This window comes from Beauveria bassiana (assembly GCF_000280675.1).
Source record: "Beauveria bassiana ARSEF 2860 unplaced genomic scaffold BBA_S00003, whole genome shotgun sequence".
In the NCBI taxonomy this organism is placed as follows: domain Eukaryota; kingdom Fungi; phylum Ascomycota; class Sordariomycetes; order Hypocreales; family Cordycipitaceae; genus Beauveria; species Beauveria bassiana.
Window position 1 is genome coordinate 1512396 of NW_007930838.1, and position 18744 is coordinate 1531139.

Genomic DNA, 18744 nt, shown 5'->3' on the forward strand with positions numbered 1-18744 from the left:
TAAAGTGAGTTGAGTAGACCGGCACCGGAATTCGAAGCATCTTATTTCTATATTGACAAAGGATGAACCAAGCACGGGAACAGATGCCGTCCTGACGCTGCGCCAGCTGCTCCTTTCTACCAGTTGAAAGAATATATCGGCTGCATGGTTACCAACTATACCATGCGTTTGGCAAGGCAAGTTTATCAAGAACATAGTCCTTCTCCAACACGGAAGATAACTGTGAGGTGCGAGCTGGGCAATAGCCCTTGTTTGGTGTCGCGATCGATGTTAAGTCTACGCAAGCATATCCACACAGAAAGAAATGCACGAGGCCATTGTCTTCGGTGTAGCACAATATATCCAGTCACAGCGGAATTGGTCATTTGCACCAACTGTTCATTCTTAATTTGCTTCAATTCATCCGAGACGACATAACTACATAGATAAAACGAAAAGAGCCAAGCCAAGCTTCCTCTAAGATATGGCCTCGACCTAGCGTGTACTTTTTGCCCCTTGAAGCACCCCATGGTATCAACCCAAGGATTTGGACATCTGTCCATATATTTTGCTGGCCGCCATTCCATGAATCGTACCCCAGGCACAATCCGCAATTCTATCGGTATCCCAAGAGGTCGCTTACAGCTTGTCATAGTAGTTCTCGTAGCCGGGAACCTCGACCTTGATACCCTTGCGCTTACGGGTTTCAGTGACGAGCTGGCCAACTTTGGAGGTGGCGTCGAGAGCAGAGCCACCGGGCAGGACCTGCCAGTGATCGAACACAGACTGAGGGAAGGCCTGGCCAGAGGTGGCCTGGCGCAGATCGGCGTTGAAACCGAAAGACTCCAGAATGGGGAGGTAAGCCTTGATGTTGAAGAGGGGAGTACCGGGGCGCTGCTCCTCGTTGAAGACATGACCACGACGGCGGGTCAGGACACCGTAAACACCACCCATGGCCTGCTCGGGAACCTGAATCTCAACAAGGTAGACAGGCTCGAGAAGAGCGGGCTCAGCAAGGAGGGCCGAGGCGTAGAGAACACGACGGGTAGTGGGCATGATCTGACCGGCACCACGATGGATGGCATCAGCGTGGAGGGTAACATCGAGGACGTTGAAGCGGATAGAGCGCATGGGCTCCTCAGCAAGAGGACCCTCACGGGAAGCCCACTGGAAACCGGAGACGACGGAGTCCTTGATTTCGTTGAGGTACTGGACAGCACGGGTCTGGTCAACGAGCAAGTTGGCACCGGTGCCATCAGGACCGAAGCACCAAATCTTCTGACCATCAGTGACATCCCAGCCGAAGTCGTCGGCAAGAATGCGGGCACGGGCCTTGTAGTCGTCACGGGGAGCGACCTTGCCGCTCTCAATGGCGAGAGAGAGCTCCTCATCAATGGGCTCAGCCGTCATGTAAATACGGTTGTGCTTGTTGGGAGACTTGGACAGCGCAGTCATGCTGGACTTGCCAGAGACGGTCTCGCGGTACTGGACGACGGGGTCGGAGATGATGAGGGGAACACCAGCGTGGTCCTCCTCGAGATCCTTCAAGCAAATCTCGAGATGAAGCTCACCGGCACCGGCAACGACGTGCTCACCAGACTCGTTGGTCATGGTCAGGACGCAAGGATCCGACTTGGAGAGACGCTTGAGACCTTCAACAAGCTTGGGGAGATCCTGACCGTTCTTGACCTTGACGGAACGCTGAACGACAGGGGAGACAGAGAACTTCATGACACGCATGTTGTGGGCAGTATCTGAAGTGGTAATGGTACCGGACTTGAGAAGGAACTGATCAACACCGACCAGACCCACAATGTTACCAGCAGGCATGTCGTCAATGGGCTCGACCTTGCCACCCATCATGAGGACAGTACGCTGAATAGCCTTGATGAAGAGATCCTCCTTCTTGCCAGGGGTGTAGTTGGGGCCCTGGATACGGACCTTGAGGCCGGAGCGGACGGTACCAGAGAAGACACGACCGAAGGCGTAGAAGCGGCCCTTGTCGGAGGTGGGGACCATCTTGGAGACGTAGAGCATGAGGGGACCCTTGGGGTCGCAGTCACGAATACCGATAGCGTTCTCGTCGTCCATGGGACCCTCGTATAGAGTCTCAGCACGGTACTTCTGGGCAGTGACGGGAGAAGGAAGGTGCAGAATCATCATCTCGAGAAGGCAGTCGGCAGCGGGGAGGAAAGTACGGAGAACAGACTTGAGAAGCTGCTTGCCATCCTTAGCGCGCTCCTCGGGGCTGAGCTTGAGCTGGAGCTTCTCGAGGAGAGTGTTAATCTCGTCGGTCTTGAAGTTCATGACGGCATGGAAGATCTTGAAGATAGGGTCCAGAATAAACTGGTTGAAAGCACGCTCAAGAGGCTTGCCCTCGTGGGTGCCGTTCTTGGTCCACTTCTTGGTGTGGGGGTTGAAGTAGTTGTCGCCCTGGAAAATAAGTTAGCTTTAATGGAGTCAAGACCACTCTCAAAAAATCGGGAAGTCTTACCCAGAGACGCTCCATCATCTTGTTCTTGTCGACACCGAACTTCTTGGCGTAACGAATGGCGAACTGACGGACGGTGAAGGCCCAGCCGTGGAGCCCGGAACCGAAAGCGACGGTGCCCTTGTAGGGGTAGACCTGGACATCACCGAGGGTCTTGTCGAAGTAGGTGGAGATGACGACGTTGACGGACTCGATGGTGCGAGAGAAGGTCTGGTAGAGGTCCTCCTTGGAGACCTGAAGCTCGAGAAGAGCACGGTCGACCTTGTTGATGACAACAACGGGCTTAATACGCTCACCGAGAGCCTGACGCAAGACAGTCTCAGTCTGGACGCAGACACCCTCGACAGTGTCGACGACGACGAGAGCACCGTCAGTAACACGGAGGGCAGCAGTAACTTCGGAAGAGAAATCAACGTGACCGGGAGAGTCGATCAGGTTGATAAGGAAGTCCTGGCCCTCGGTCTTCTGGCCAACGATGTCCTTGATGTCCTCTGGGTCATCAAGATGACCGTACAGGGAGATGGCAGTGGACTTGATGGTGATACCACGCTCCTGCTCATCAGCACGGGTATCGGTGGCACGGGCATCACCAGCCTTAGCGGTGGAGATGATACCGGCCTTGGCGAGAAGGGAGTCGGTAAGAGTCGACTTGCCGTGATCGACGTGGGCAATGACGGACATGTTACGGACATTGGAGGGCTTGTCCATGAGGGCCCGAACCTCGTCGACGGTGAAACTGTAGTGAGCGGAGCATGTTAGCGATAATTTCATAAGCAGAGGCGCATAGAGTGGTCGGGAATCCGAAATCTCGTAGACAAATGGGCTAGGAGCTGATATTCCGTGTGTCCCTTTGGTGTTCCTTTTTGGCCATTTGACGCCTCGAGCGCCACCCGCATCCGCAATGCGAGCACTGTGCGACAGGAAATTGCATCTCGAGATTCGACGAATACCACAAGCGATATCAACAGCGCGATGGAGATTACTCACTTAACCATGATTGCGGTTTTGGCAGCTGAGCTCGCCTGTGAAAATTTGGTGGTGTGAAAAAGGTAAAGCGGGGTTGAAGATTTTGACCCCGCGCGGTATGAAGACGACTACGTTTAGACAAAAAAACGAAGCCTCTTGGGAGAGCTGGGAGACTTTATATAGGAAAAAAAAGCGACTCAAAAGCGACGATGAGAGAGACAGCGACCAGATCACTGCCACTCTTTGAGCGTCCCTTGTTGTAATCGGAGGGGGAAGGTTTGGGAGAGGATGAAAAGGTGAAGAGAGAAAAATAGTGGAGGGGAGACGAGTTTCTTAGGCGACGAGGGAGGAGGGGCGAGGACTTGGGCGGCCAAATATAGGTGTCGCAACCGTAGCAGTCACCCACTAAAAAGAGAGTGAAGAGGCAAAGCAAGCGGGCTTTTCCTTTTTCCTTTTTCCTTTTTCCTTTTGCTGCTAAATAAACCCGATTATAGCAGAGCAACCGCTGTAGCTTTCCCGGAGATAGCACTGAGAAAGCCGGATTTCATGCTGTGGTTGGCCACTAGACTTCCATGAGCTTTCTGTGGCTTTCGTTGTGACGGCTTGCTAAGCTACAGAAGAGTCATAGTGACTGGCCGGACTGACTAATTACAGCCATTGAATCACGACGTGACATCTATAAGCTTTGAAGAACCTTGACTATTTGCATTTACTGCCTCTTGACACTTCGACCATCACTACACCTTTTTTTTTCCAGCCCTCGTACCGCATTTTCAAGCACGCCGACCCCACCAGCTTGTGCGGTCCATTTTGGCGCAAGCGTGAGCCGGTTCCCAACACGCAGCCAATCCAAATGGGGCACTGGGCAAGGAGCGCCCACAAAAGAAAAAGAGGAAAAAAGCTGGCCACCAGCCTAGTCAAGGCCAAAAATGAGCGATAAATTTTTCTCTGGCCTGGTACCACGTGCTGCAAAACCTGCAGGAGCTCCAATCAGTAGACCAATGTTCGATAACCCAGGCAGTGCAACAGATTCAGTAGTTGCTTGGAGACCGGCTCGCTGTCTCGCCTTATCAGCACGGCGTGCTTTGCTGTCACGCCTGTCAACCTGCCTGCCAACCTGCCAACCTGCTCAGTTTCGTAAGGTGGGGCATGTAAAGCTCTCGAAGGACCCCCCACTAAGGTAGTTAGTTACTGCCGGTTGCCCCTGTGCCCCTCCAAGAGCTGCAAGCTGCAGCCAGCCAACCATTCATTACCAGCCAGCAATGCCTTGCCACGACAGCCTCCTGCTAATAACTACCTAGAGCTAAGTTACAGGCGTAACAGCCTGACAGGGCACCAACCCTCCCCTCCCTCACCCTCTCCCTCTGCTCCAACTCAGTGCTCATGGGCCATCGCCACTTGCCCACCGACTCTTCCCCCCACCTGTCGGCCGCCTGTCCATGCCACAATGTGAAGCGTTTCGAAGCCATCGCCATTGCCACCTTTTCATTAGTAAATACATCCCTCGGCATTTGCACTCGGCGGCAAGGGATCTATTTCGAACTCTATACCTACTGAAGGGAGAAGCTAAATGATGGTCGCTCATTTACACAGTGTTCCATGCCAGCGCATACGCCCAATTGGAGACATCTTGGTCGCGTCGCTCTACCATGCCTCTTCGTCAGGCATTTCATAATCCATATTTACCTCTCGCTTTGGCTCGTCTTGCCTTGCCTTGCCTACGCCTGCATATTCCCCTTCTTGATCTTCCATGTTGCCAAAGTCTTCGCCGACGTCCTCAGATTCAGCCGCTGCCTTGCCGATTGCCGACGGGCCGGCTGGCGCTGAGGATGCGCCGCCAGTTCCCACAGGTGGAAGTGGCGTGTTGACCCAGGACAGCTCCAACTTGCCGGAAATGCCCGGCAACTCTTTGCCTTGTAGGGAAAAGTAGAACTTCTCTGCCGTCTTGCGGTCGGGGAACGACACCATTGTCTTTTCAGCACCGCTCTCGACAGATTCAAAGTCGCCATTGCTCTGGGAACGGCATGTTAGTGGCTTCTCAGCACATGCATGAGGGTACAATCCAGAAACACTTACAATGAGGAAATGGCGTAATGCCTCGTCCTTCTCCGTAGACGTAAAATCAACCCCGGCAATAGCAACCTTCTTGGGCCTGTTGTCTATGGAGAACTGCGCATAGGCAGCATGCCGTTCTCCGCTGCCTCTGAAAGACCCTCGACCGCGCGGTGCAAAACCACCTCTGGCAAATGAACCTCGGCCACGATAGACTCTCCCTCTGTAGCCACCACGAAAACCTCCTAAGCTGCCCTCCTCGGTGTCTGGGTTTTCGGGATCGATGCCCAGGATCTTGGCTTCTTGCTCGAGGAGCGCGAGTTTCGCCCGCAGCATGTCTGTCGATCCAGTCGGCGGGCCGTTTTCATCGGTTGTGCCGCCGCCGTTGCCGCTGCTCGATTTGGCATATAGTTTTGCCTGCAACCTTTCCGTCTCGGCACGATGCTTCGCTAGTAGCTCCTGCTGTTGTTTCTCGAGTTCTTGGCGCTTCAATTCGAGCTCAGAGCGCTTGCTTTCCTTCTCTTCATGTGACCTTTGTGCTTCTTCTTGCCTCCTTTGAAATTCTTCTGCATCAAGCTCCGGTGCTGGGCCAACGTCGTCTCCGCCATTCGAGCCATCTTCGAGTCCACTAGCCCCGAATTTTGTGCCACGTACGTTTGGACCTTTGATCTCGTCCTTATACCAGAAGACTTTGACGAATCGGTTGTTGAATATAACTTTGGGGGACTTGTAAGCTGCGCTGGCTTCATCCCAGCTATTGTATTTGACAATGGCGAGATGTTTGTGGGTTTGCATCGTCACTTGTTGGATATTGCCGAATTGCGCAAAAAAGTCGCGGACTCGCTCTTCGGAAAGGCATTCCTCGGGGATGTTCTCAACCACGATTGTCGATTTTGACCGATCCTGTACAGGCCCTTCTGCGGAAAAGGCTGCCCTCGAGCCTCGGGAGGAGTTCTTACCTCCTCGGTTCTTCTTCCCGGCTCGCCCTGCTCGCCCGCCACGAGGCGCATCACCCATGAACTGTGGTCCACGGGACATCATATGTGCCATATCCATGAATCCATCGCCGAAGTTAAAGTCTGATAAGGCGGTCATTAGCACCATGTTTTCGGTCTCGATACAAAATCACGCGCTCACCTCCGAACACATCTGTTTCTTGCCCATGGTCGTACAGACAGGTGCTTCCGCGCGAGCAGTAGCCTTTGCTATCAAAGTCTCTGCATCGTCCGCGCTTGCGCTGTCTGGTATCGGGTCCATGGCCGCTGTAGTCTGGCATGCCAGGGAATGGCATACTCATAGTATGCATTCTCAAGAACGCCTCCATTGGATTGCTCGTGTCGAAAGGTGGCAGACCTGTACCCATACCTATTGGTGGTGCGAAGCCACTGTAGTTGTCGTTACGACGCCCTCCCCGTCGAAGCTGCTTATGAGCTCGCTCGCCGTGTCGTGAATAACTGTTGTAGTTGTGCTCGTCCCTGCCGTCGTCGAATCCGCGTTTTCTCGAATTTGAGGGTCTCGGTGGCAGATTTGCAGGAGTTTGGGAATTGCTTGCGGAGGGCAACTTGGGCGCCGGGGTTGCACCGGGCATGTAGGATTTATCTGCAATGGCTTGAAAGACATCATCGACAAAGGCCTTTGAGTCTACAGGCATTATAGAATCGATTAGCCAAGAACACGACTTCGGCGGGTCAACAGGTATCGAAACAAACCTTCCGTCAGGAAATCTGGAATTTCCTCCTCGCAGAGTTTGCGAATAGCAGCTTGGTCGCCATCATGCTTTAAAAGAGCAATGACATAGTCTGCTAGAACGTCGGAGTCGGCATCGGATCTGGAGAGGACAGCCAAATGAGTACATGCAAATTCAGACTAACTAAGCCGCAGCATATGCGGCTCGAGGTGTAGGTGGCACGTACGTGTTCTCGATGCGCTTGACTATCCAGGTCTTGAGCTGCGGCGCATCCTCCTCGGGAAACAGCATGGTGGGCACGAGCACCGCATGGGCTGACGCGCGCAAGCGTGATCGAGTTGCGTTTGCTGCGGAGTTGTCGATGATGTGAGTTGTGAAAAACAAGTTTTCGCTCGCAGCCGGGGGGTAGTAGCTTAATCAGAGCAACGACGTTGCACAAGGGACGAACTGCTGCGTGACGATGGCGAGATTGCGCGGGCCGCAGTCAAGAACATTTTAATTTGGAGACGCGCCGGAAATTTTAGCGTCCTTTCCCAGCTACGTTAAGTGCCTTCGTAACGCCTAACATCAGCTTCCTGTAGCGGGCTGCACCGGGCGCGTGGAGCCGCCTGAGAAAGTTTCTAGGTACCTACGCGCGCCCAGGGGAAGGGGGGGTGCTTAACGTAGCTAAAATACGGATTACGCTGTCACGTAATTAGAAGATACTGTCTAGTGAGGCTATCAGGGTATTAAGCACGTGTAGAAGCTACTACAGATTTATTCTAACATACTTTAGCGACTTAATAGTGTTCCTAGACAGCAAGAAGATATTATAAACGGGGGACGCTGTAGGGGCCAAGTCAGAAAACACCCCCCTCAAACCTACAGCTCTATCACCCCAGACCAGAGCTGGGCGCCGCCGCCGTCGCCGCCTGCTCTAGCGCTAACAAAGGCCACGCGGAGCGCCGGCCGGCGGCAGCGGCGGGAGAGGGGAGGGGTGGGTCCCTAAACTCGTTCCTACCTTAGTTCATCTGAATAACTACAATAATGTTCAAAAAGATTTGCTGTCGATAAACGGGGGTTTTTGGCCGTGTCAACTGACTCAAATTGGTGTGCTTCTATTGGTTCGATTGTCGACCTAATAAAGAAGTTTTGCCGTTACACGACTAGGACTTGGAAGGAGCAGGTCTAATAACAACAGTGAGTGTGAGGATTTAGGATCCATTCGAGGAGAGCCTTGGCTTCTCTTGTTCCTCCTATTTCTCAAGCAAAACAACAAAAGAAGAAGTTATAGATGATCAATTCCATTCAGGCCCTTCATCTATAATAAGGCGCTACAGGTAGCACTTCAGTAGCCAGTCTCAATACAGCCAGTCGTCAACAGCTAGTCAATGAAAAGCCAGTCGTCAAATCAGCCGCCGGTCAATCAGCAGCTAGGGAATCATCAGCTAGGGAATCATCAGCTAGGGAATCATCAGCTAGGGAATCATTAGCTAGGACGGTTGATTGATGAAACTGGCTCTTAATTAAGTCTGGCTACTGAAGTACTTACTACCCGTGGCGCATCTGCAAAGACCCACGCAAATAGGTTCAGCTGCGTTTCTCTGCCGCTCTTGGTCCCATTCGGACTTGACCTCTGACCCCTTTGGACTTGAGGTTTACTGCAACCCCATCGAATCCTGATTAGGCACCATGTCGTGTCGGCCACTCAATCCTCCGAACTCCGCAGTCGTCGGTCGCTCGCCCCTCACGCGGTACTCCATCTTCACTCAGCAACGTCCACTTAGTATAGTCCGCAGATTCAAGAGCAAGCACACCTGGAGGAAGAATGCTGCGGGGGAAATCAGAGTCGCTAATGCCAAAGCCAAGATCGTGGCAGATACTCCAGCGCTTAGGACCATCGATCAAGTGCGTTACAGGCAGCGTCAGATAGCCATATGGTGTGGCGATCTTGCGACATCCATATAATAAGACTCCATACCGCCCCATCCAGCGATTAATTTCGACTTACTCTTTAATAGATATTAATGTAAAGCATCTATCTTAATCTTCGCGAAGGCTCTGATCTCTAAAACCGGTTCTTATGCCAGGTCGCCGTGTATAGTCCAACTGCACTACGCCGGTTTAATAAATGTATTTCTGTAGAGGAGAACAGCGGCTAAGAGTTTAAATAATAATGGCTTTGTAGATTTCGATTGAGAACACGCCCGGTTTGACAGGCTATGGCCAGTCGTGATGAGGAGCTGAATCGGGAGGAGGTAGAAGTTGTCGTTTATATTCCTTTCTGGTCCGGAAAAAAGGGTATGCTGGGGTTGCTTGGCTGGCAGATGTTGAATAGTTGCTCATTGCTGCCTCTCCTCTTTGCATCTCTTAGCTTCTTTGAGCGGAGTACAGGCATAGTAATGACTGCTGTTGCGGAATAGCTGCTGGCAAAGGTGAGTCGATAGTGCTGTTGTTTGGTCACGGTCACGTTAGAGAAATCGCGAGAATTTATAGTGGTATGTAGGACGCCCGAGTGTTTTGTGGTATTTTAAACTTTTCCAACGCCACCAGCGCCACCAAAGCCAGAAGCGCCCTTTCGACGAGTTACACAAAAGGAGAATCAATATACTTTTGCTTTTGCTCTTTGTGAAGGCAGGTCTTGTGTCTGACTGCGTGCCAGTGTCAATGGCAGCTCGAACAGGGGAGTGTTCATTTTGACAAGCAAGCCGCATTGTATCACCGAGATATGCCAATATATGTGTGCCTGGTTGAAAAAGAAATGGACGCGAGGAAACAAAAACGTACAAATTTTTCCCCTAGTGTCTCACAGACATGAAGTATGCGACTCATTCGTGTTGCTTGTTGTCTGTACAGCTAGCTAGCTGCCTGGTGTGCCCCTCTGGCGCAAGCATCATGGTCCATGAACGAGCGCACTGTGTTGCGACTGAAGTTTGATGTGCGGGACATCATGGGCCGCCCAGTTTGTCCACCCATTTAGGTACCCGATATCCGTAAGGCTTGCACAGTGCGGATTCACACGCAGTCTCTAGGGCGTTATGCTAGGTGGGGAGCTGAGCCATCAATTCGTCTACTGGTAGTATTTATGTTGTCTCAAGAAACCTGCCAAGAAGAAGGAAAAGAAGAAATTACCAGGAACAGATTATTTGTGGTGCGCGGGATTCGAACCGTCTGCTCATTCAAGGGCTTGTGCATATATCATCACCACGTCCCTTGTTTCAAGAATGAGTGAGACAAGCCACAACAGCGGCAAACCTCGTACACGACAACGAGTTTACAAAACGCCACCGCAACTTGATGTGCCTGATATTGAAGATGATGCCGCAGAAAGGAAGCGCGTCTTGAATGTGCTGGCTCAACGCAGATATCGTAAGATTGGCGCTATCCATTGCCTGACACGGACTAACAGCAACGCAGGTGAGAAGAAGAGACGGCGTCAGCTGAAACAACAGTCACAGGATGAGCCCGAGGGCGAGGCCATTGAAAGTCTACCAGGAGAACCAGTGGGGAGCGAACCAAGTGCTCATATCAGCTGCGCCCCGGAGCCGTTGAGTATTGACAGTATAAGTGGTATCGATGACGGTTGGCCTGGATCGCTCGGCATGTCGGTGACACCGTTGCTTCTCAACTCAAATATCGAGTCCAGTCCCGTGCAGGCACAAAATAATTGGAATACTCTACATACCTCGTTGAATCCAGCTGGGGACCTTTTCTCGCTGGACTTTTTTACGCCAACGTCGAACCCCGGCTCACCGCCATCCTTTGATACCAGTCCCAAGAGCGTCAATTCTGATGGCAGCCTCTCTGACAGCTATCTTTTGCCAGTCTATGAGCTGACGCTTCTCAAAGGCCTGCTACGCATAGCTGAACGCCTTGGTTCGCCCAAAGACGTCTGGAGCCTGACTTCGCAGTCTCCATTTACCAAAGGAGGCGGCACGCCTGCTCATCAGCTGCCCCCAACATGGCAGCCGACAGCGACGCAGATTATGATGCCTCATCATCCATTTTTGGACTTTTTGCCTTGGCCAAGTGTGCGAGACAAGGTGATTGACATTTTTTCGCTTCCCGAAGGTTCACGGCCACCAAGCGCGGCTGGGCCGACGGGTCTGGCCAACCTGGCCTACGATATCGAGGACAATTCGGAAGGTGTACGGATATACGGGGACGATCCGTATGATCCGGCTTACTGGGAGGTGGGACAAGTGTTCTTTCAGCGGTGGTGGTTTCTATTCGACAGGGATATCATCGCGACGAGTAATCGCTGGAGAAGGCTCCGCGGCGCGCCGCCACTTGCCATCAAGGCTGCTGGCGAGGAAAAATTCTGACGCAGAAAGAGGCCAGCGCACTGTATATCGAAAACACAACGTTGATACATGCATGCTACCCATACCAAGAGGTCACAATTCCCTTCAGTTTGCTTATGAGGTCTCACGGGGCGAACACTGGTGAGAAGGCAGTCCAGGCTTGCGCTACGTGGTTGCTAGGCTACCTTGCAGCCATGCGGTCAGTATCTGCGTCTGGATTTGTCGTGTGTTGCATCACACAGAGCCTGCATGCAGGTGCAGCTTCAATTCTGAAACTCTGGTTGGCTTGTATGACGGGAAGAGCTGCGGATGGTGCTGCGGACAACATCGGCCATGTATCAGCATATGCGGTATGCTTTTCCCTGGTTGTAGGATTGGCAGCAGCCATTTCTGGGCAAGGCACATGGTCTATGCAATCTTGAGGGACTCACCACTCTCATTCGCTGCGCCATCGGTGCATGCAGGGGAGTGGATGAAAGGGGTGGTAACGGATCTTTTGGAAGACGCATGAGTAGATGAGGTGAATATGAGGCTTGATTTGCCATGGGCATTGAGCTATTTATTGGGATGTAGATGGCATCAAAGGGGAGCTACTTGTAATTAAGCCTTGAATGTTAGTTGCGACAGAAGACGATACATCCAGCCCTGTGCAGCTTGCATTTTGGGCGCGCTAAAACATGCCCCGACAAACTGTTGGTGGGCAGTCAGTCTGGCAGTTGGCGGCACCTACAGCACCGGCAACGGACAGAAGGGAGGGAGGGGTAAATGTACCAGTCGGCGAATTTTCCGAGGCCAAGACTGTGGTGCAGTAAATACAGTGCAAGTGTAGTTTGGTATAGAAACGGATGAAAGGGGAGAGGCAGGAAAAAACAGGACAAAGAAAGAAAAAATGAAAAGAAAAGAAAACAAGGCAAACTTCCATTGAGTGTAACGGATTGTTGCTTTTCTTGGTGCGTGGTAGTACTACCTAAGTAGTTCTGTAGGCACGGAGAAAACGACTGGCTGCGAGAAAGCGAGGACCACGGCTAACACATCGGTACTTGAGACGTCGTCTTTTTGAGACTATAGATGGAAGAACTGATGTAACTACCTCCATTTGTGCCGTGTCCAACGCGGGGCCGACTCTTGGTTTTCTCTTGTTCGGGCCAAAAAGAACCGGATGCATGATGGTTCGGTGGATGGAGGGGCAGACCAGGCCGAACCAGCTAGCCTTGACCCGCCAAGGTACATCCCCCATATCTTTGCTCCGACTGCTCGCCGTTCTTCTTTTTTAACTCTCTTTCATCCCTTCTCCTGCCAATTTCTTCTTTTCATTTGCTTTCCCTGGCCTTCGTCTCAGATTAGTTCGCGGCAGATCCGGATTCCTTCTTCTTCTAGGCCCCTTAACTGGGTTCCTGCTCTACCGCTGTTCGCGTGTCGGTATATTTGTGAGTCAATTAGCCTTCCCCCACCTTCTTGGAATCTTTTCCATATCCAACTTCGCTCGCTCCATCCCCCCTCAGTTCCTAATTCGATGCTAATACTGTCAAAGTAGCTTTGTCGACATAATTCGAGCGACGCCGCTGCTCTCGACACTTCAGCTACCCCGTAAATCGAACTCTTGGCATTTATACTCCATACGGCCACCCACCGCCCTTTGCCCGACATCACATCTACCCCAGCTTTTATCGTCCTGCTTCATACAATCCATTCGACATGCATATCAAGGATCTTCTGGCCGAGACCAAAAGGTCGGGCAAGCCCTCCTTTTCCTTCGAATACTTTCCGCCCAAGACCGCTCAGGGTGTCCAGAACCTGTACGACCGTGTGGACCGCATGTACAATTTTGGACCCCAGTTCATCGATATTACCTGGGGTGCCGGAGGCCGCATTGCCGAGCTCACCTGCGAGATGGTCCTTCAAGCCCAGGCGGTGTACGGTCTTGAGACCTGTATGCACTTGACCTGCACTGACATGGGCATGGAAAAGGTCAATGATGCGCTGCGCAAGGCCTACAAGGCCGGCTGCACCAATATTCTTGCTCTCCGCGGCGATCCCCCTCGTGCTCAAGAGAAGTGGACCGCCACCGAGGACGGCTTTCAATATGCCTGCGATCTTGTTAGACACATCCGTGCAACCTACGGCGACCACTTCGATATCGGTGTTGCCGGTTACCCCGAGGGCTGCGACGACAACGATAACGAAGATGAGCTGATTGAGCATCTCAAGTACAAAGTCGACCTCGGCGGCACCTTTATTGTCACCCAGATGTTTTACGACGTTGAAAACTTCATCCGCTGGGTAGGCAAGGTCCGCGCCGCCGGCATCACAGTCCCAATTCTTCCTGGCATCATGCCCATTGCCACCTACGCCAGCTTCCTCCGCCGATGCAAGCACACGGGCTGCAAAATTCCCCAGAGCTGGCTAGACCTCCTAGAACCTGTCAAAAACGACGATGTCGCCGTCCGTGAGGTGGGCAAAAAGCTGGTTGTCGACATGTGCCGCAAACTCATGGCTGCTGACATCCACCACATGCATTTTTACACGATGAACCTTGCCCAAGCCACCCGCATGGTTCTCGAGGAGCTCAACTGGACTCCATCCGCTGAGCGACCTTTGCAGCAGGCCCTGCCTTGGAAACCTTCCAAGGGCTTCGGCCGTCGTGATGAGGACGTCCGCCCCATCTTCTGGCGCAACCGTAACAAGTCGTACGTCTTACGTACTCAAGATTGGGATGAGTTCCCTAACGGCCGCTGGGGTGACTCCCGGTCTCCCGCTTTTGGCGAGCTCGACGCTTATGGTATCGGTCTCACCGGCACAAACGAAGCCAACCGCCTCAAGTGGGGTGAACCCAAGTCGCTCCGTGACATTGCCAATACCTTTGTCCGCTACCTCAACCAGGAAATTGACTCTCTGCCCTGGAGTGAGGCGCCTCTTACCAGCGAAGCCGACTCCATCAAATCTGCCTTGATCGAGCTCAACCAGCGCGGTTTCTTGACCATCAACTCGCAACCCGCCGTTGATGGTGTCAAGTCGTCTCACCCTGTCCATGGTTGGGGACCTGCCAACGGTTACGTCTACCAAAAGGGCTACATTGAGCTGCTCGTCTCTCCCAAGATAGTCGACCAGGTGATTCAACTCGTCAACACCAACCCTTCCCTCACCTACTACGCCGTGACCAAGAATGGTAACCTAAAGACCAATGCGCCCTCTGATGGCCCGAATGCCGTTACCTGGGGCGTCTTTCCCGGAAAGGAGATTGTTCAACCAACCATTGTTGAGAGTATCAGCTTCCTAGCCTGGCGTGATGAGGCTTTCCGCCTGGGTGTCGACTGGGCTCACTGCTTCGACGCCAAATCGCCCAGCCGCGTCCTCGTCGAGAGTGTCATGGAGAATTGGTACCTTCTCAATATCGTGAACAACGATTTCCACGATAATACCACCATCTTTGAGCTCTTCAGGGATCTCAAGGTCGATGGTCTCGATACTCCTATTGCTGTCGAGGCCGAGGCTCCTGTTGCTGCTGAGGCGGAGAAGCCCGCCGCCACGCAGGCTGAGGCCGTCGCATAGACGGAGAGATTTAGCAAAGGCTGTCGAAAAATCTTTTGCTATACAGCACTGACTATTCGCAGTTGAATCTGTTTTGTTTTCTTTGTTTTGGGCCCCCTACCTTGTCTGTTGTCTCTATATACAGACTCGGTGACTCCCCCTCTTCTTATTACAACAATAGGAGTCGGTGTCTTTTTCAACAAAAAGTTACACTGGATACATGCATGCATGCATTTTATGACGAAAAGTCAGGCGCACGGCGGCGGGTAGACCCACGATCAGCCAACACTGATGGTGCACTTTTTTTTTTTGTTTCTGCAGCATGAAAGCACACGGGACGTCCAGCGTTCTGTAACTTTTATGCTGTTTCATTTTTTGCTTTTTTTGTTGTTTGTTTTTGGCATGCATAACGGATACATATCTCAACGATACCCCCATGCCCGTCGCCGTCGCCGCTTATACATGATTGGAGTTGGTTCATATGGATGCGTCTTGCGCCGAGTTTGCGAGTAGTACAACTCTGCAACAGACGTGAAAGACGGACAAGCCAAAAAAATAATGTTATTCACAAAAATGAAGACTCCAGGGTGCTATGCACACTGTGAGCGTAGAAAGACTGTGGTGTAGGTAGATGAATCACATTACAATGCGCACCAGTCGGTGCTGACCACTTTGTAATTTCTTTCTTGACCTCTTGGTGAAGCACGTCGTGGTACAATGTTTATTGCAGCCTCTGGGACAGATTTGTACCTACTTGAACACGAGTCTTTTGTCTGCCTCTAGTCCCTTTTCAAAGAAAAACATTTGCCATTTTCTTTTCCTTGCCGGCGACTTGTACTTGTTCCAGGCCGAAGGACGCCGATGCTAGTGGAGAAGCTCGCCGAGATGGCCGCCCGGGCCACGACCAATAAGTGGGTAGCGTCGGCGAAGTGGCGCGGAACTACACTTCGGCCAGCCAAGGGGCGGGCATCGGACACACTGATGCCGGCCTCGCTGCTTCTATATGCGAGGGTACAACCAATGGTAGCATCTCGGCATCCGATTATGACAAATTGTCGCAAATGTTGAGCGCCGCACGTGGCCCGCCCCTTTGACAGGTCTAACCTATATATAAGTATATATTGTGATTCCCGGGGGTAAGCTCAATATCGCAGTAGTTCTGTCTGCTAGTCTCAATTTACAAGTTGATTGCGTATCCTATCCCATCATTTACAATGTCAGACGAACCTACCGTACACACCGTCTTTGAGCCGGTGACTGCGACATGGCAGTACATTGTTGCGTGCCCCGAAACGAAGAAAGCCGTCGTTATTGATCCGGTTCTCGATTTCGACCTCGCCAACTTGAAAATCACAACGCAGTCCGCCGATGAGCTCTTGCGCATCATCCGCGCGCACGGCTACACCGTCGACTACCTCCTCGAGACGCACGCGCACGCCGACCACCTCACCGCGGCGGCCTACCTCCAGCAACAGCTGCACCAGCGCTCGCAAGGCTGCTCCCCCCGGCCGCCCGTCAGCACCGGCCACCGCATCCGGCAGGTGCAGCGCACATTTGCCGCCAAGTACGGCGTGCCGCAGGCGGAGCTCGACGCCGCGTTCGACAAGCTCTTTGCCGACGACGAGGCCTTTGCCGTGGGGCGGCTGACGGCCATTGCGCTGCACCTCCCGGGCCACACGCCCGACCACAGCGGCTACCAGATTGGCACGTGCGTCTTTGCGGGCGACTCCATCTTCAACCCGGACGTGGGCACGGCGCGATGCGACTTTCCGGCCGGCGACGCCGCGACGCTGTGGCGGTCGGTGCAGGCGCTGCTTGCGCTGCCGGGGCACTATAGGCTGTACACAGGCCACGACTACCCTCCCGAGGGGGGCCAAAGGGGTCCGATGCCGTACGTGACGGTTGCGGAGCAGCGCGCGCGGAATAAGCACGTCAAGGACGGTACCGAGGAGGACGAGTTTGTGCGGTGGAGGCGGGAGAGGGACGCGGGGCTCAAGGATCCGAGGCTGCTGCATCCGGCGCTGCAGACGAATATTCGAGGAGGGAGGCTCGCGCAGACGGGAGAGGGTAGTGGGATTACGTTTTTGTCGCTTCCGGTGCAGATGCCCTTTCGGCTCTGACGAGGGGTTAATCGGTTTCAGTAGATATGCGGAACGCATACATCATTAGAGCATATCAGTTTAGATAACGTATTAGTTAAGATGACGTATCAGTTTGGATAAAGATTCAATGCCAACCCAACTGTCATCATCTCCGCCATGCATTAGCCGGCTGATGTCTTCGGAATCAACAGTCCTCCGCGGAGACGACTCAGCGGCCAGGGTCCTGCTCGCCCCATTCGCCGATTGCACCTCTCGCCGGCAGGGGGGCGCAATCGGACTTGCGACGAAGTTGGTCACCGAGGTAGCTTCGTCGACAATAACAACCGTGATATATTGACGATATGATGTTTTGGGAACAAAATGGGCGTCATGAACCCCTAAAAGACCTGGAACCGATGCATCGAAGCTCGAAACTCGCGCCCGGGAGTCCCCCTAGTAAATATAGGTGGACTGATAAAAAGCTGCCTGTCGAGTTGGTTGATGGGTACATATGACAAGAGAGATGGTGTGCGTGGAAAAAAAATGTACTGTGATATTGACTGGAGAGCTGGTGAAACTTGTCGTGAATTGTCTAGTAACAGATGTCATAGGAGGTCGTGAATGGTCAATGATGATAAAACAGGGCGACAAAACAACCCAGCGCATGGAAGCGCCTTATTGTCTCGGTATCCGTCTAGACAAAAGACAATCGATGACGGGTGAAATAAGGCTGCAATGATTCAAGTTCCATCACTTTTTCGCAGCCGACTCCTCGCTCTCAAACCAAGCACCCGTCATTCTCGTCGACACGCCACCTCCCAGAGCACCCAGCACCGCGCCCATTGCCGCAATGCCCTGGTACGCGGGGCGAAACTCGCCCTTTTCCAGCGACCGGAGCACCGAGAAATACCTCCTCGTCGCGTACACCATGCATCCAGTGCCCAGCGTCAGCAGCGTCCCCACGAGCAGCCGCGAGCCGAGCGCCTCCTCCTTGCCGTGTCCGCCTCCCTCCTGTTGTTTCTCGTCCGGCGTCGGCGGCTTACTGCTGCTGCTGCCGTTCCCAAGCGCAATGGCCTCGAAGCGGGAGAAGCGCTCGACGCCCATGCCAAGCGCGACGAAGCCGAGTCCTGTCCTTGTCCAGGCTAGATAGGTGCGCTCGGACGCGAGATGGTCGCGCGCAACGGAGCCGGTGTTTTTGTAGATGGGGCTGGTAAGTCGTGACCATGGCGCCATGATGAAAAGGAATGAGAGACTGGGGTAAGGGGGGGGAGGTGATGCGAAGAAAAGGTTTCAACAATGCAAAGAGGAGTAGTAAGTCTATCTATGTTCAAGTTGATAAGGTTAGTGAAGAGAGGTCGTGTTAGTGGAAAGTAGCCGGGCCAGTCCCACTGGCTTCGGACATGTGCGTAATGGACCCTCAAAGGTCGGACTTTTTATCTTGGTTTGCTTTTTCACTACACATAGGGGAGGTAACTGAGCAATTACTATATCAATGACTGGGCTTGTTGACGAAAGAATAATTAGAATTCTTTATCGAACAAGTTGAAATCGAAATGGACGTCAAGACTTTGTAGAGAAAAAGGACCTAGGTGAGTAAGTCGGTAAGCCCGAGAATGGGGGACACTTGAAAATTGTCTATAAATACATGTGGCTTATAAAATACAACATTACAGCTAT

The 18744-nt window shown here is 52.7% G+C and overlaps 6 protein-coding genes across 6 annotated transcripts; 3 read left to right on the plus strand and 3 right to left on the minus strand.

Moving 5' to 3' along the window:
- Positions 1-618: 618 nt before the first annotated feature.
- Positions 619-3465, minus strand: BBA_01704 (elongation factor 2; the record flags this gene model as incomplete). Its single annotated transcript, XM_008596801.1, has 3 exons — positions 619-2412; positions 2474-3206; positions 3458-3465. The coding sequence occupies 3 exons, from the start codon at positions 3463-3465 to the stop codon at positions 619-621; spliced, it is 2535 nt and encodes an 844-aa protein (XP_008595023.1).
- Positions 3466-5080: 1615 nt separating this feature from the next.
- BBA_01705 (RNA recognition domain-containing protein) lies at positions 5081-7466 on the minus strand (the record flags this gene model as incomplete). Its single annotated transcript, XM_008596802.1, has 5 exons — positions 5081-5449; positions 5513-6567; positions 6626-7129; positions 7198-7316; positions 7402-7466. The coding sequence occupies 5 exons, from the start codon at positions 7464-7466 to the stop codon at positions 5081-5083; spliced, it is 2112 nt and encodes a 703-aa protein (XP_008595024.1).
- A 2912-nt stretch (positions 7467-10378) lies between these two features.
- BBA_01706 (uncharacterized protein) lies at positions 10379-11479 on the plus strand (the record flags this gene model as incomplete). Its single annotated transcript, XM_008596803.1, has 1 exon — positions 10379-11479. The coding sequence occupies one exon, from the start codon at positions 10379-10381 to the stop codon at positions 11477-11479; it is 1101 nt and encodes a 366-aa protein (XP_008595025.1).
- A 1674-nt stretch (positions 11480-13153) lies between these two features.
- On the plus strand, positions 13154-15007 carry BBA_01707 (methylenetetrahydrofolate reductase; the record flags this gene model as incomplete). The annotated part of the gene is made up of 1 exon (XM_008596804.1): positions 13154-15007. One exon carries the CDS (start codon positions 13154-13156, stop codon positions 15005-15007), a length of 1854 nt encoding a protein of 617 aa, XP_008595026.1.
- Positions 15008-16200: 1193 nt separating this feature from the next.
- BBA_01708 (metallo-beta-lactamase superfamily protein) lies at positions 16201-17106 on the plus strand (the record flags this gene model as incomplete). Its single annotated transcript, XM_008596805.1, has 1 exon — positions 16201-17106. The coding sequence occupies one exon, from the start codon at positions 16201-16203 to the stop codon at positions 17104-17106; it is 906 nt and encodes a 301-aa protein (XP_008595027.1).
- Positions 17107-17817: 711 nt separating this feature from the next.
- BBA_01709 (uncharacterized protein) lies at positions 17818-18300 on the minus strand (the record flags this gene model as incomplete). The annotated part of the gene is made up of 1 exon (XM_008596806.1): positions 17818-18300. One exon carries the CDS (start codon positions 18298-18300, stop codon positions 17818-17820), a length of 483 nt encoding a protein of 160 aa, XP_008595028.1.
- Between the last annotated feature and the right edge of the window lie 444 nt (positions 18301-18744).